General features: G+C 47.6%; 1 protein-coding gene across 4 annotated transcripts in view; it reads left to right on the forward strand.

Annotated features, from left to right (window-relative positions):
• Positions 1 to 14,954, forward strand: part of OCRL (OCRL inositol polyphosphate-5-phosphatase) — a 96,737-nt gene that overhangs the window by 18,544 nt on the left and 63,239 nt on the right. For all 4 annotated transcript variants that reach the window (XM_075572820.1, XM_075572821.1, XM_075572822.1 and 1 more), the window contains 2 exons: positions 3,892 to 4,005; positions 10,277 to 10,384. In XM_075572820.1, coding sequence (XP_075428935.1) covers positions 3,892 to 4,005; positions 10,277 to 10,384 — 222 coding nt within the window. The remainder of the gene's footprint in view (positions 1 to 3,891; positions 4,006 to 10,276; positions 10,385 to 14,954) is intronic.

The following is a 14,954-nucleotide window of genomic DNA, read 5'->3' on the forward strand; positions in this document are numbered from 1 at the left end:
ATGGCTAACCACTGAAAAAACGATAACCGGTTAGTCTATTATACTGAAAAATAGCCTGTACAGGCGATTCCTGAGACTGACTCGCTGCGGGGACCCAGAACCATTTGGATGCGTATGATTGCTAATACACACTTTAACACTTATTTCTCAATGCATATTCTCTGAGCACCCTGTGTTGATCATATGATTGTCTATTTTTCAGTTGTGGATTTTAAGTGATCCGTTTTTGTTTATTCCCTTTAGCAGGGCATTTTGTGCCTCTTAGCAGGTTTGAGTACATCATGCAGGTTTAATGTGTACTAGTACTGTATGTCTAGGTGCATTGTCTTGGTTCAACTATTGAAACCTTCTTTGCTGTTGATCATACGCCTGCCTTCAGATTTAGTGCATCTCATTTAACATTATAATATTTATTTATAAAATGTTTTACCAGGAAGTAATACATTGAGAGTTATTTCTCGTTTTCAAGTATGTCCTGGGCATAGTTAAGACAAATAATACATGGTTACAAATACGGTTACATAAGTGAACAGGGTATACTGTACATTATATAGAAGACATTGCATGCACAGTTAGAGATACTATATAGGCGTATGTAACAGTTACAGACCAGATTAAAATGTGAGACCGCTTTAGTTTTGAAAGAACTTAAACTGGTGGCGGCTGTGAGAGTCTCCGGTAGAATGTTCCAGTTTTGGGGTGCACGGTAAGAGAAGGAGGAGCGGCTGGATACTTTGCTGAACCTTGGGACCATGAACAGGCTTTTGGAGTCAGATCTCATATAAGTGCTGCATGTGGTAGAGGTGAGGAGCTTGTTCAGATAGATGGGTAGCTTGCCCAGAAAGTATTTGAAGGCAAGACAGGAAACTTGTACTTTGCGCCTAGACTCAAGTGATGACCAATCTAGTTCTTTGAGCATTTCCCAGTGATGTGTGTTGTAGTTGCATTGGAGAACAAAACGGCATATTGAATTGTAGAGGGTGTCAAGTTTGCTAAGGTGGGTTTGGGGTGCCGAGCCGTATACTATGTCCCCAAAGTCGTTAATTGGCATTAGTATCTGCTGTGTGATACGCTTTCTGACCAGCAGACTAAGGCTACGCTTATAGTGCCAGCGACAGTGACGTCAGGCTGCGGTCGCTGGAAAAATCAAATTGAGATGACTTCCAGTGATCGCGACCAAGCCGTCGCGTCACGCTTACCATAAGCGCACGCGACGGCAGCAATGCATTTGTTTTGATGCGGCGTCGCTGTCGCCAGCACTGTAAGCGCAGCCTTGGGGAGGATTTGTTCCTGAAAAGTAGACCTAGTTTGGCATAGGTTTTGGATGTCCGGGTATCAATGTGCATCCCGAATGTTTAATGAATCAAACCATATGCCCAAGTATTTCAAACTAGTAACAGGAGTTAGGGTGGTGTTAGCGTTGGTTCTGATCTGGAGCTCAGTCATTGGAAGCTTTAAAAATTTAGCCTTGGTCCAAAATACCATTGTTACAGTCTTGTCCGTGTTTACAAACAGTTTGTTTTGGGAAATCCACTTTTCAAGTCTCAAAAAGTAAGATTGAAGTGTGTGCTCAACGTTGGAGAGGCTATGGCTGTGTGTAGATAACATTGTGTCATCTGCATACATGTGTATTGAGGCTCCCTTACAAGCTGTAGGAAGATCATTGATGAACACTGAGAAGAGTAGGGGCCCCAGAACAGATGCTTGCGGGACACCACAGGTGATATCCAAGGGGTTGGAGTTGGAGCCTGAGATGGACACATGTTGGGATCTACCTGATAGGTAGGAGTGAAACCGGTTTAAAGCATGCTTCCCTATTCGAGAGCACTGGAGTTTGTTAAGCAAGATAACATGATCAACAGTATCAAAGGCCCTTGCAAAATCTAGGAATATTGCACCAGTGACTTGTCCCTGTTCCATTCCACACTGGATTTCATTGCACACTTTTAGCAGGGTAGTTACGGTGGAGTGTTTGGGGTGAAAGCCAGATTGGAATTGGCTAGGGAAATTAATAAAATAAAATAGGCTGAACGGTTATCTTTTTTTTTACAGTGGTTAGCCATATATGTACCCTGATTGCAATGTTGTTGGTGTTGTATACACCAGTTTTATTTCAACAGATGGAAGAGTACTTGGAGGAATCGATTTGTAGGATCTGTGGGAACGGGTTTGAAGAAAAGGCATTTTTGCCCCAAAACGTTGTCCCCCTTATTCTTATTTCTTTATCCTGCTTTTGACTTACTCAGTCATTTTCCCATTCCTTCCCTTCCCTTGTCTGTTTCTCCACCCAGTGTTCCCCTTCCCTATCCCCCTTCCTCTTCATATATTGTACAGTTTCATTATATTTTTATATCGATTGGTCAGGCCCATTGTTGGGCATTGTGTGCAGCATCTTATTCTGTTTATAATACAATTTATTTTCATTTGGCATAACACCTATTATAATCGTTTCATTACTTTGAGTGCCGGGAACCCCCCCATCCAAGGGGAATAACAACGTTTCAGGTCCCATTTGGCCCTTTCATACCTGATGAAGCCCTTGATGACTGGAGTTTTCCATCCCCGAGTTATAGCAACTCTTTTTCTTCTACTTCTAGTGACTTTTATAGCAGACATTATTTGGTTCAGTTGTGTAGTTTTTTTTCATGTTCTGCGTTGAACGCAGATGCATTAAGGAGAACGCATGTGTTCTTTTTGCACACGTTAATGCGGCGTTATGTAATGTGACTAAGTGTGCTACATCTGTACATTTCTATATATTAATAATTTTTTTTTTAAAAAAAGACAATGTTGGTTGATTTTACGAGTACTTAGGCTGTGCTTATAGTGACGGCGTCGGGGCAAAACAAATGTATTGCCGCCGTCGTGTGCGGTTATAGTACGCGCGGAACGATGCTGGCGGCGCGAATTCTTGAAGCCGGTCAAATTTGATTTTTCAGAGGCTGTCGCCACATGTGACAGCCTCTGAACCAATGAAAGACCTGGTCGCCGGAAAGTGGAATACAACTTTCGCAAGCGGCAACGGGTGACGACGCACGCACTATAAGTGCGGCCTTAGTCTTTGTTATCATTTAATATGATTATATAATCTCTTAAACCTTTCACTGCCAAACGAGCCTGCAATGCATTGGAGCAAGGTAGTTGTCCGTTGACGAAAGGTTTAACGAGCAGAGCATTTTTTATTTCTTTGCACTGGAGCGCTTAAAATTTTTACAACTAACTATCTTACTGCACACAGAGCATTGCTTGAGTATGAAAAGGCAGGTCACCAAGGGCACAAATAACCCGATCTCTGCTCTGTGGATGGAGCAGAATACATTACATTTATATATTTGTACTTTGAAAATGCAAAAAAAGCATGCCATGTCCCAACCTGGAACATTTATAAGGTTCCCTGACATGCCATGTCCCAACCTGGAACATTATAAGGTTCCCTGACATGCCAGGGCCCAACCTGGAACATTATAAGGTTCCCTGACATGCCAGGGCCCAACCTGGAACATTATAAGGTTCCCTGACATGCCATGTCCCAACCTGGAACATCATAAGGTTCCCTGATATGCCAAGGCCCAACCTGGAACATCATAAGATTTCCTGGCATGCCAAGGCCCAACCTGGAACATCATAAGATTCCCTGGCATGCCAAGGCCCATGCTGTGCCTGGTAAGTCATTGGGGCACTATGGGTTAAGTCTTCTAAGTAAGCTGTTAGGTACCAGTATGTACTAATTCCAAAGAAAAGTAGGTATAATTATAGTGGAAAATGAAAACTACTTGGGAATTTCCCAGTTAATATGTAACAGGATAGTAGGGTCAAATAGTGAAAGTAAAAGTGGCCTGTGTAGGAAAGTAAATGGGATTGCATATTCTATAACTGAGTTTCTCTTTGTAGGTGGCTGTAAAATGAGAATGCAGGCTGACGCCTGGACAGCTGAGCGCCTGTTTGAGATCCCAGATGAAGACAAGTGCATGGAGTTTCTTGTGGAGATGCGAAACATACAGGAAGGTGAGGGGCTATATAACTCTGGGAGATGTAAAGTCTCCCACACTCCTGTATGCATCACAACTGGCGGAGATGTGACACAGGAGGGTGAAGTATTGTAGATCACCCAGGGATGTGAAACATACAGAATTTGAGAACCTACAATTTAATTAAATGGTGAACTAGTCCTTGAACAAAACTTTTCTCTGCAACTTTTCTCTTTTTCATCGCCCCTTCAGAAAAGCAAGAACAATGACCCAGATACATCACGCAGTGGGTAGGAAAACTGGGGGCGTTATCTCCAAATATTTACTATTTTGGGAGATAACTCCAGTTTTCCTTACCACGTCTTGATGGATCTGCGCCAGTGAGTACAAGTGGAGTATATATAAACACAGGCGCTCAAAATGTCCACCAATGTGACCCCCCACCCCCTGGAAACATCGATCCCACCCCATGGGCCACCCTTTGCCCCCAGGTAAAAAAAAAAAAAAAGCTAAGCTGGGGCAGCTCATGTCCACATTGAAAAGGTGCAAAAAAAAATACTAATAACACAGTGTAAACCAATAAAAATACATAAACTACAAATCCAACCTAAATGGAATCACTTCAAAAATAATAAATATAATATTTGATAGCTTACATAATAAGGGCTAGTAACTCCCAAAGTAATGCAAGATGATGCTGCAGGTATACAGTAGATATATTACAGTGTAATGGTGCCTCATGGGAAGAAAATACGAAACAAAGTAGCAATGTATCCAAAAGAGGGAATATCAGTATGCACCATACAGTAATATCAGTAAAGTATAACACCGTCGGGGCAATTCCAGAACAGCCAACTGTATACAAACACTTGAAATTGATTGAACATAAGGGAGTTGGCTGTAAAAATGAATTTCTCCCCCATATACAGGTTAGCATATAATGGTGTGGCGGGGAAGCTCCCAAGAGCAGAGCCCCGGATCGTGTCATACTGGCTCGCAAACCCGAAATAATGTCTCAACTGAAATAGATCTATTATCAAACTAACATTTCCTTGGTATGTCTGTCTGTGAGTTGATTAGGCACAACTCCTCCCTTAATTTGTATGGTCATGTGATTTTGTTAGAGTATTTAAAAACGTCTATATTGGTTGTGCCATATGGCTGTATCACATAAGTGTCACATAGGAAGTGTCTGGAGTTAAAACTGGAGGTGAAAAATACAAAAGGAACAATTGGATTCTGCACTTCGTCAACAACCCTGCAACTGTGAGAACTTGGCTTTCTAAATGCCCTAAAAATGTTTACACATCTATAGATTAACTTTCTAATCTGCTGTTTAACCTGCAGAGCTACTGTATACTGCCCTCCCCGGTCTGATTTCAACATCTTCTCTTCCAATACCTGGGAACTCTCTTTTCCCACCTTTCTCTTCCTGCATCTGATTTATACCTCCCTTTTGCTTTTTCTGTTTGCCGTTTCCTCACTTATTTGTAAACTTTGTTATTCTCATCCAACTTCCCCACTTTCCTCCTCCTATCCACATTTCTTCATCTCACCTCCCCTCCACCTATGCTCCTCTCTCCTCCCTCCTCCCTCCTAACCCTGGACCTATCCATATACACACCTGCTCTCACCCACGCCTCCCTGCTCTCACCCACACCTCCATGCCACCTCTTTCCCTGCTAATTTTGTTAACCCATCTAATTTAACACCTACCAACCTTAAAACTCCCCTCTTAAATTAAGCACCCCCAATAGCCTGCACTCATGGCTGCTGTCCCACGCACAGTCACTGCTACCACCCATTGTGGCCAAGCACTGCCATCTACTGCACATATTCCAACTCCTGCTGTTTCTGTAATTCTCCCAATATACTACTTGGATTGCAAGCTCTCCGGGGCAAGGATTTCCTTTACTATTGTCTGCCTTTGCTACGCTCATTGTGTTGTTATAATTCCCTGTACTATATTGTCTTTGTAAAGCACTGAGTACACTGTCCGCGCTATATAGATAAAGACATACTGTACATACATCATGAATTCTGTTGGTGGAGAGACTTGTATGCGCTCTGGTTAAGAACAGATGAACTGTGGCCAGACCCACCCAATTATAAATGTTGGTGTATAGTGATGAGATGTCTATGGTAGTTACAGTTGTATAACTAATGGCAGAGTGTTATTTTGGCAGGTGTTTTGGGCACCTGTGTGTGTATAAACTCCACCTGTGCATTATTGTTGACATCCTGATGATGAAGGTTGCTCTTTTATTGAACACTGGTGTGTCACTCTCAGTTTGTGTGTTCTGGAAATGTGCAATTGCACAGTGTTGAGCACCTAGCAAAGCATTTTCCTTTTGTAATAAGGTGCACATCTCCATTCCTATTATGGTCACTAGAACATTTCACACCTAGGGGCCAACCATCCCAAAGGTTTGACCTTTTCCCTCGATGATGTAAAATATAAGCCCCCTGCGGTCTTGTTACATTTTGGCTGAGTGGCGATAGGATCGCTTGTGTCAAATTCCATTTCACCAGCTGCTGACTGATGTCGGTTGTGTGTAGGTGGGTTTTTAGGTTTTTGCATAATCATTCACAGCTTCATCATAATTTACTGGGAAGATATGGGTGAGTTTAGACAATCCTTGATAGTAGTAGAGATGATGTATAACCTCTTGATACTTTTTGATCAGATTCATTTTGAGCGTTGGTGACGTTTTAGCAGATGTGATCACACACACTATCATACTGTATGGTGGCCTTCTGTATGTTTTTCTGTGATGCAGGGCATCTTTGCTATTGCACTGATGACAAAAGATCATTTACAAAAGGTGATCTAGAATCCACCACGGTTTATGATGGGAGCATTGAACGGTCTATGATATTTAGCCTCCGCCACCCCGCAACTACCATCCAGTCACCGGGATATTTAGCTGCCAGCCCTTTTGCCATAAAGATAAACTCCTAACCTTTACCCCATACCTAAATAAATATACAGTATATAAATACATGTTTAGAACGGCTGAACTAGGGAAGGTTGAAAGGCAGGAGCAGATAAGATAATAGCCAGACTGAAAAAAACCTTAGATGCTTGCTTGCAAATGCAAGAAGCCTGACAGATAACATGGGGGAGCTTGAATTAATAGCCTGAAGGGAAGCAGTATGATATCACAGGCATTACTGAAACATGGTGGGATGAAACTCATGGCTGGGCAATTCATTTAGAGGATTATTGCCTTTTTCGGAAGGATCGAGCAAATAGTAAATGAGGGGGGGGGGTATGTTTTCATATGTTAAACCTATTAGAAAGGAAGATGTTTATGAAGGGAATGATGAAAATGTAGAGACCTTGTGGGTAGAAATTAGCAGTGGAGGTAAAAGTACAAAGAAAATGTTTGCAGGGCTATGCTATAAACCACCAAATATCTGTGAGATTGAGGAAGCCAATCAGGAGAGGGGCAATACTGGATTTGGTAATATCAAACAATATAGAAGTAATAACAAATATTCAAGTCTGCGAACATTTGGTAACGGTGATCATAACATGGTCTCATTTGAAATAAATGATTAAAAACAATATTACTTGGGTTCAACAAATACTTTAAACTTTAGAAAGACAGACAGATTTTAATAAACTAAGGACTAATCAGCAAAGAATACATTGGAATGATGTTTTTGCAGGGAAAAATGTGGAAGATAAATGGGCAGTTTTAAAAAAACATCGTTAGAAAGCACACTTATCAGTGTATACCCTTGGGTAATAATTATAAAAGAAACAAGTCTAAACCAATGTGGCAAAATAAACAGGTAGGGGAGGAAATGTAAAAGAAGAGGCAGGCGTTTAGATTCTCAGGCTGCGCTTATAGTGCCGTGCGACGGCGCTCCAAATAAAATACATTGACTCGTTCGCAAGCACTTATATTAAGCGCGACGGAGCAACGTCGCGGCAAAACAATTTGAAGCCGGGTCTATTTGATTTTTTTAGAGACAGTCACTTCATGTGACTCTCTAAACCAATCAGAGACCACGGGCCGCCCTTTCGTGACGTCGCTGGTGACAGTCGCGGAAAATCTAATAACTTTCGCTGGTGGCGACGGGTGACGTCATCTGTCGCGTCGCCGTCACTAAAGGCACGGCCTTAAAAGCGGCAGAGGCATCGTATCCGAATTATAAGGAATGTAACAAAAGTTGCAAAAGGGCAATCACATTAGCAAAAATGGATAATTAAAAAAGGATTGCAATAGTAAAGTAAGATCAACCCTTAAAAGTTCTTTAAGTACAAATTATTGGAGATGAGGAAAAAGCAAAGGTATTAAACAAATTATTTGCCTCTGTGTTTACCAGGGAAGAATCAGTTGCAATAGTAGTGCGCAGGAGGAAGTCACAACCTCTATATTAATGATGAACAATTGGTTAACTGAGGAAGTTCATAAGCGGCTTGGATAAAATTAAAGTAAATAAGGCACTTGGCTCCAATTGCATACATCCAACAGTTCATAAGGAGTTAAGTAATAGCCAAACCATTCCGTTTAAAATTCAAGCACTCCATTTCCACAGGCTTAGTACGACAAGATTGGCGTAAATCAGACGACGTGCCTATATTTTAAGAGAGCTAGATCACAACCAGAGAATTACAGACCTGTACGCCTGCCATCAATAGTGGGGAAGCTACTTGAAGGTTTAGTATGGGATAATATTCAGGAATACCTAATGGGAAAACAAAATTATTAGTAATTGTAAGCATGGATTTATCAAGGATCAGTCATGCCACACTAACCTAATTAGTTTCTTTGAGTAGGAATTTAGACCAGGTAATGCAGTTGATGTCGTCTACTTACATTTTGCAAAGGCTTTTGCTCCGGTTCCACACGATGTTGGTGTACAAAATAAAGCAAATTGGACTCTGTAAATATATTTGCACCTGGATTGAAACTGGTTGAAGGATAGACGAGTTTTAATAATTGGAACTTTCAGGTTGGGCTAAAGTTGTGAGTGGAGTACGGCAGGGATCGGTACTGGGAACTGAGCTTTTTAACTTCTTTATGAATGACCTAGAGGTTGGCATAGAGAGCAAAGTCTCCATCTTTGCAGATGACACTAAATTGTGTAAGGTACAGTAGTAGAATCAAAGCAGGTAATTTTTCTCCAGAAGAACTTGGATACACTGGAAACTTGGGCAAGTACATGGCAGATGAGGTTTAACAGTAATTGGAGAACAGGCAAATATTGTACCACAAAATGATGCCCTCGGCCTAGGGACTAGCAAGTCGCACTTCATTACAGACAGAATTCACCACAACAGCGGAAATGGTAACCGTCATTTGAGAGAAGGAACCCCATTTTTTTTGGAAAGTCCCTTGTATGTATGAGTTGCATGTTTACTCGTATGCATAAGTCCTAAAGCTGACATATCTGACCGATTTTCATTCGAAGTCTTTTATTTAACGCACAAGATAGTTGAACTTTTTATTTTAATTACAATTATTCTTTTATTAAATTGTATTTTTTGGCTATAATCTGTTTAAAGATGGCACTGTAGATGGAATCTCAAACAGGATGATGTTTAATGGCTTGAGGTCTTCCCTATAGAAATTGGGGTCAAATAAGGTTCCTCTAATTACACATCAATATAATACATTTTTTATGAATATTTGGATTTGATGTGCGCATAAAGAAAATAGTGGATTGACCTGTGCGTTAAGGGGTGGAGGCCTTCATAGGCCAAGGAGGATTGAAGTGCAGGGGGCATGGCTCATAGGCCAACTGTAGGTGCACGCCTTCGTGCTTTTTAAAGGTATTTTAAAACTTTATTTTTTTTTCATATAATATATATTATTATTATTATTATTATTATTTCTGTGGTCAAAAATGTTGTGCATGTTATATCCAATCGTTACCTAATCTCGATAGGTACATAGTTATTTTTGTTCTTTGTCTGCAAAGTAATTATGGTGCCACCATTAGTCAAACAGATAAGTAGAAGATATGCTTGAAATGTGTGGATGCGGAGGAAATCTCAATGTATTTTTCACAAGATGCGGTAATCCGTTGCTTTGAGGGAAGTGCCATCTTTTTATGGAAGCCAGTTATACGGATAAGTTGTAAATAAATGAATAAACTGCCTTTTTAATGTGTGCACAAGTTTAGAGTGAGCCATAAACTGAGTAACAGGTTGAGACAGGTAAACCTGGTATATTGGATATGATTGTGATTTTTTTAGAATAGGTTTACAATATGGAGTTGAATATGAATGTTCATATGTGACATGTTTGTGAAAGCCCTACTTCATCATGATTTTGTTCATTTGTGCACAGGGCTGTTGAAATCTGTCCGCCCTGATAAAAAGGAGGCATCCAGCTGGTACAAGCTCGCAGAGCAGGACGAGAGCCTTCCCGGGACGTCCTCGAAGGCTAGAGTTCCAGGTGTGTATATAAACTGATTGTGTGTCGGAGAACATTTATCCTTGTGCAGTGGTTTCCGCAGCTAGGTGTTAAGCAGAAGCAGTGTTACACACTGAAAGAGTTGTCAACAAACAAGTGTTGAAACAGAACCAAGTAAACGAAAAGTAACCGTGTGCCATAATCACAAGGAATCCATCAAAAGCTCTAAGCAATAATATATAACAGTCACCATGAACACATACACAGTATGCCTATCGCAAGCCCATTTTTTTTAATGAACTGCAGAGAGAAAAATTAACAGTATATCAACAGTCCATAGGCAAATAATTATTGTCCATTGAAAGACGCAGGGCTCTCTTACCACGGGTCAGATACCCCTTCCTAGGAACGTAGACTTGGTAAAGTCGGTTCATGTGGTCATCCATCATGGGCCATTTTGGGTCTATATCAGGCCCCTTTCTCAACCTGAAACTTCCCTCGATGAATAACTACATGAATTTACTTAAATATGCCCTATTAGGAGATAATATAACTCCTGGTGCGAAGTACCCTGTGTCTTTGACCATAAAGTCTTTTGCCTCTGGGCTTGTACCACATGAACTGTCTTTTGATTTTTGTTCTTTAGATGCTGCAGTTTGTTTAATAAATGATGATGTTGTAGGAGTATTAAATATGTTTACATGAACGTTTAAAGGTCCAATGTGTAATAATGGAGGCGAGTGGCAGGCCAGTTATAGCTAGTTGCAGGCTAAGCTGACTCGTCCAGCCATAATGCTTTAATAAGTGAATTAAACAACAAATTAAGAGAAATATTAAATATTTAGGGCGATAAAAAAATACTTTTGGAAGGTGATGCTGTAAACTGGCCTGACATAGCTGGGACATAGCTGGGACATAGCTGGGACATAGCTGGGACATAGCTGGTAGGCCATTTGAGAAAAAAAAAATCACCCCCACCCTGCACTATATTTCAAACGTTTGAATGTTGTGATTAAATACATATTCGTTACTAGAGTTGCCTGGGTGGGAGGCTGCGGGGTTTGTGCGGGTGGGGGGGGGGATCTCGTGCTGAGCGATGCTTGGGTGGGAGGCTGCGGGGTTTGTGCGGGTGGGGGGGGGGATCTCGTGCTGAGCGATGCTTGGGTGGGAGGCTGCGGGGTTTGTGCGGGGGGGGGGGGGGATCTCGTGCTGAGCGATGCTTGGGTGGGAGGCTGCGGGGTTTGTGCGGGGGGGGAGTCTCGTGCTGAGCGATGCTTGGGCGGGAGGCTATGGAGTTTGTGCTAGCTGGCTGAGCGATGCTTGGGCGGGAGGCTACGGGGTTTGTGCCGGGGCGTGGGGGAGGGTGCTGAGCGATGCTTGCTTGGGGGTGAGGCTATGGGGTTTGTGCCGGGGGGGTGGGGAGCTGCTGGCTGTGCGATACTTGGGCGGAAGGCTGCGGGGTTTGTGCCGGGGGGTGGGGTGCCGGCTGAGCGATGCTTGGGCAGGAGGCTGCGGGTTTTGTGCCGGGGGTGGGGGTGTTGCTGAGAGATGCTTGGGTGGGAGGCTGCGGGTTTGTGCTGGGGGGAGGGGGCGGCTGAGCGAAGCTTGGGCGGGAGGCTGCGGGGTTTGTGCCGGGGGGTGGGGTGCCGGCTGAGCGATGCTTGGGCAGGAGGCTGCGGGTTTTGTGCCGGGGGTGGGGGTGTTGCTGAGAGATGCTTGGGTGGGAGGCTGCGGGTTTGTGCTGGGGGGGGGGGGGGCGGCTGAGCGATGCTTGGGCGGGAGACTGCGGGGTTTGTGCCCCTGGTGCTGAGCGATGCTTGGGCAGGAGGCTGTGGGGTTTGTGCCGGGGGGGGGGGGTGGGGTCTGAGCGATGCTGGGGGGGGGGGGAGGGGGCGGCTGAGCGAAGCTTGGGCGGGAGGTTGCAGGGTTCTTGCCGGGGGGGTGGGAAGCTGCTGGCTGAGCGATGCTTGGGTGGGAGGCTGCGGGGTTTGTGCCGGTTGAGTGATACTTGGGCTGGAGGCTGCGGGGTTTGTGTCTGGGAAGGGGGGGGGTGGTGCTGGCTGAGCGATGCTTGGTCGGGAGACTGCGGGGGGGCTGAGCGATGCTTGGGTGGAGGCTGTGGGGGTGGTGCCGGGGGTGTGTGGGTGTGCTGAGCGATGCTTGGGCGGGAGGCTGCGGGGTGTGTGCCGGGGGGGGGGGGGTGCTGAGCGATGCTTGGGCGGGAGGCTGCGGGTTTTGTGCCGGGGGGGGCTGAGCAATGCTTGGGTGGAGGGGGGGCGGCTGAGCGAAGCTTGGGCGGGAGGCTGCGGGGTTTGTGCTAGGGGTGTGCTAGGGGGTGGGGCTGAGCGATGCTTGGGTGAGAGGCTGCGGTGTTTGTTCCGGTGGGTGGGGGGATGCTGGCTGAGCGATACATGGGTGGGAAGCTGCGGGCTTTGTGCCGGGGGGGGGGGCAGGAGTGCTGGTTGGCGATGCTTGGGCGGGGGGGTGGCTGAGCGATGCTTGGGTGGGAGAGTGCGGGGGGGGGTTGAGGGGGGGGATGTCTTGTGCTGAGTGATGCTTGGTGCGGTAGGCAGGGGGGGTGGGCGCTGAGCGAAGCTTGGGTGGGAGGCTGCGGGGTTTTTGCCAGGGGGGAGGGTGCTGGCTGAAAGATGCTTGGGCGGGAGGCTGCTGAGTTTGTGTCGGGGGGGTGGGGGGAGTGCTGGTTGAGCGATGCTTGGGCAGGGGGGGGGGGTGGCTGAGCGATGCTTGGGTGGGAGGGTGGGGGGGGGGTGGCTGCGCGATGGTTGGGCTGGAGGGTGGGGCGGGGGGTGCTGAGCGATGCTTGGGTGGGAGGCTGCGTTGTTTGTGCCGGGGGCGGGGGGTTGCTGGGCGATGCTTGGGTGGGAGGCTGCGGGGTTTGTGCCAGGGGGGAGGGGGGGTGCTGGCTGAAAGATGCTTGGGCTGGAGGCTGCAGAGTTTGTGCCGGGGGGGGGCGAGTGCTGGTTGAGCGATGCTTGGGCGGGGGGGGTCGGCTGAGCGATGCTTGGGTGGGAGGCTGGGGTGTTTGTGCCGGGAGCGGGGGGGCTGAGCGATGCTTGGGCTGGAGGGTGGGGGGTGTGGCTGAGTGATGGTTGGGCTGGAGGGTGGGGGCGGGGGGTGCTGAGTGATGCTTGGGTGGGAGGCTGCGTTGTTTGTGCGGGGGGTGGGGGTGCTGGCTGAAAGAAGCTTGGGCGGGAGGCTGTGGGGTTTGTGCCAGGGGGGGAGAGGGGTGCTGGCTGAGCGATGCTTTGGCGGGAGGCTGCGGTGTTGGTACCAAGGGGTGCTGGCTAAACGATGCTTGGGCGGGAGGCTGCGGGGATTGTGCCGGGGAGGGCTGAGCGATGGTTGATGGGGAGGCTGTGGGGGGGGGGCACTGTCTGAGCGATGCTTGGGCGGGAGGCCGGGCGGGACAGAGCTATGCTTGGGCGGGCGGCTGCATTGTTTGTGCCGGGGGGTGGGGGGATGCTGGCTGAACGATACATGGGTGGGAAGCTGTGGGGTTTGTGCCGGGGAGGGGTGTGTCTGCTGGTGATGCTTGGGCTTTGGGTGTCTCGTACTGAGCGATGCTTGGGCAGGGGGGGGGCTGAGCGATGCTTGGGTGGGAGGCTGCAGGGTTTTGTGCCAGAGGGGGGGTGCTGGCTGAGCGATGCTTGGGCGGGCAGGGGCGGCTGAGCGATGCTTGGGTGGGACGCTGTTGTGTTTGTGCCGGGGGGGGGGGGTGCGCTGAGTGATTATTGGGCAGCAGGCTGCTGGGTTTGTGGGGGGGGGGGGTGCTGGCTGAGCGATGCTTGGGCGGGAGGCTGCAGGGTTTGTGCCGGGGGGGGGGGGTCTGAGCGATGCTTGGGCGGTAGGCTGGGGGGGGGGGGGGGGGCGATGAGCGAAGCTTGGGTGGGAGGCTGCGGGTTTGTGCTGGGGGGGGGGGCGGCTGAGCGATGCTTGGGCGGGAGACTGCGGGGTTTGTGCTGGAGGGGGGGGTGGGTTCTGAGGATGCTGTGGGGGAGGGGCGGCTGAGCGAAGCTTGGGAGCGAGGCTGCAAGGTTTGTGCCGGGGGGGTGGGAAGCAGCTGGCTGAGCGATGCTTGGGTGGGAGGCTGCGGGGTTTGTGCCGGGGAGGTGGGGTTCCGGTTGAGTGATACTTGGGCTGGAGGCTGCGGGGTTTGTGCCTGGGAAGGGGGTTCCGGTTGAGTGATACTTGGGCGGGAGGCTGCGGGGTTTGTGCCGGGGGGGGGGGGGTTGTGTTGGCTGAGCGATGCTTGGGCGGGAGGCTGCGGGGTTTGTGCCGGGGGGGGGGGTTGTGTTGGCTGAGCGATGCTTGGGCCGGAGGCTGCGGGGTTTGTGCTGAGCGATGCTTGGGCGGGAGGCTGCGGGGTTTGTGCTGAGCGATGCTTGGGCGGGAGGCTGCGGGGTTTGTGCTGAGCGATGCTTGGGCGGGAGGTTGCGGGGTTGGTGCTGAGCGATGCTTGGGCGGGAGGCTGCGGGGTTTGTGCTGAGCGATGCTTGGGCGGGAGGCTGCGGGGTTTGTGCTGAGCGATGCTTGGGCGGGAGGCTGCGGGGTTGGTGCTGAGCGATGCTTGGGCGGGAGGCTGCGGGGTTTG

Source organism: Ascaphus truei, chromosome 16 (assembly GCF_040206685.1).
Source record: "Ascaphus truei isolate aAscTru1 chromosome 16, aAscTru1.hap1, whole genome shotgun sequence".
NCBI lineage: Eukaryota > Metazoa > Chordata > Amphibia > Anura > Ascaphidae > Ascaphus > Ascaphus truei.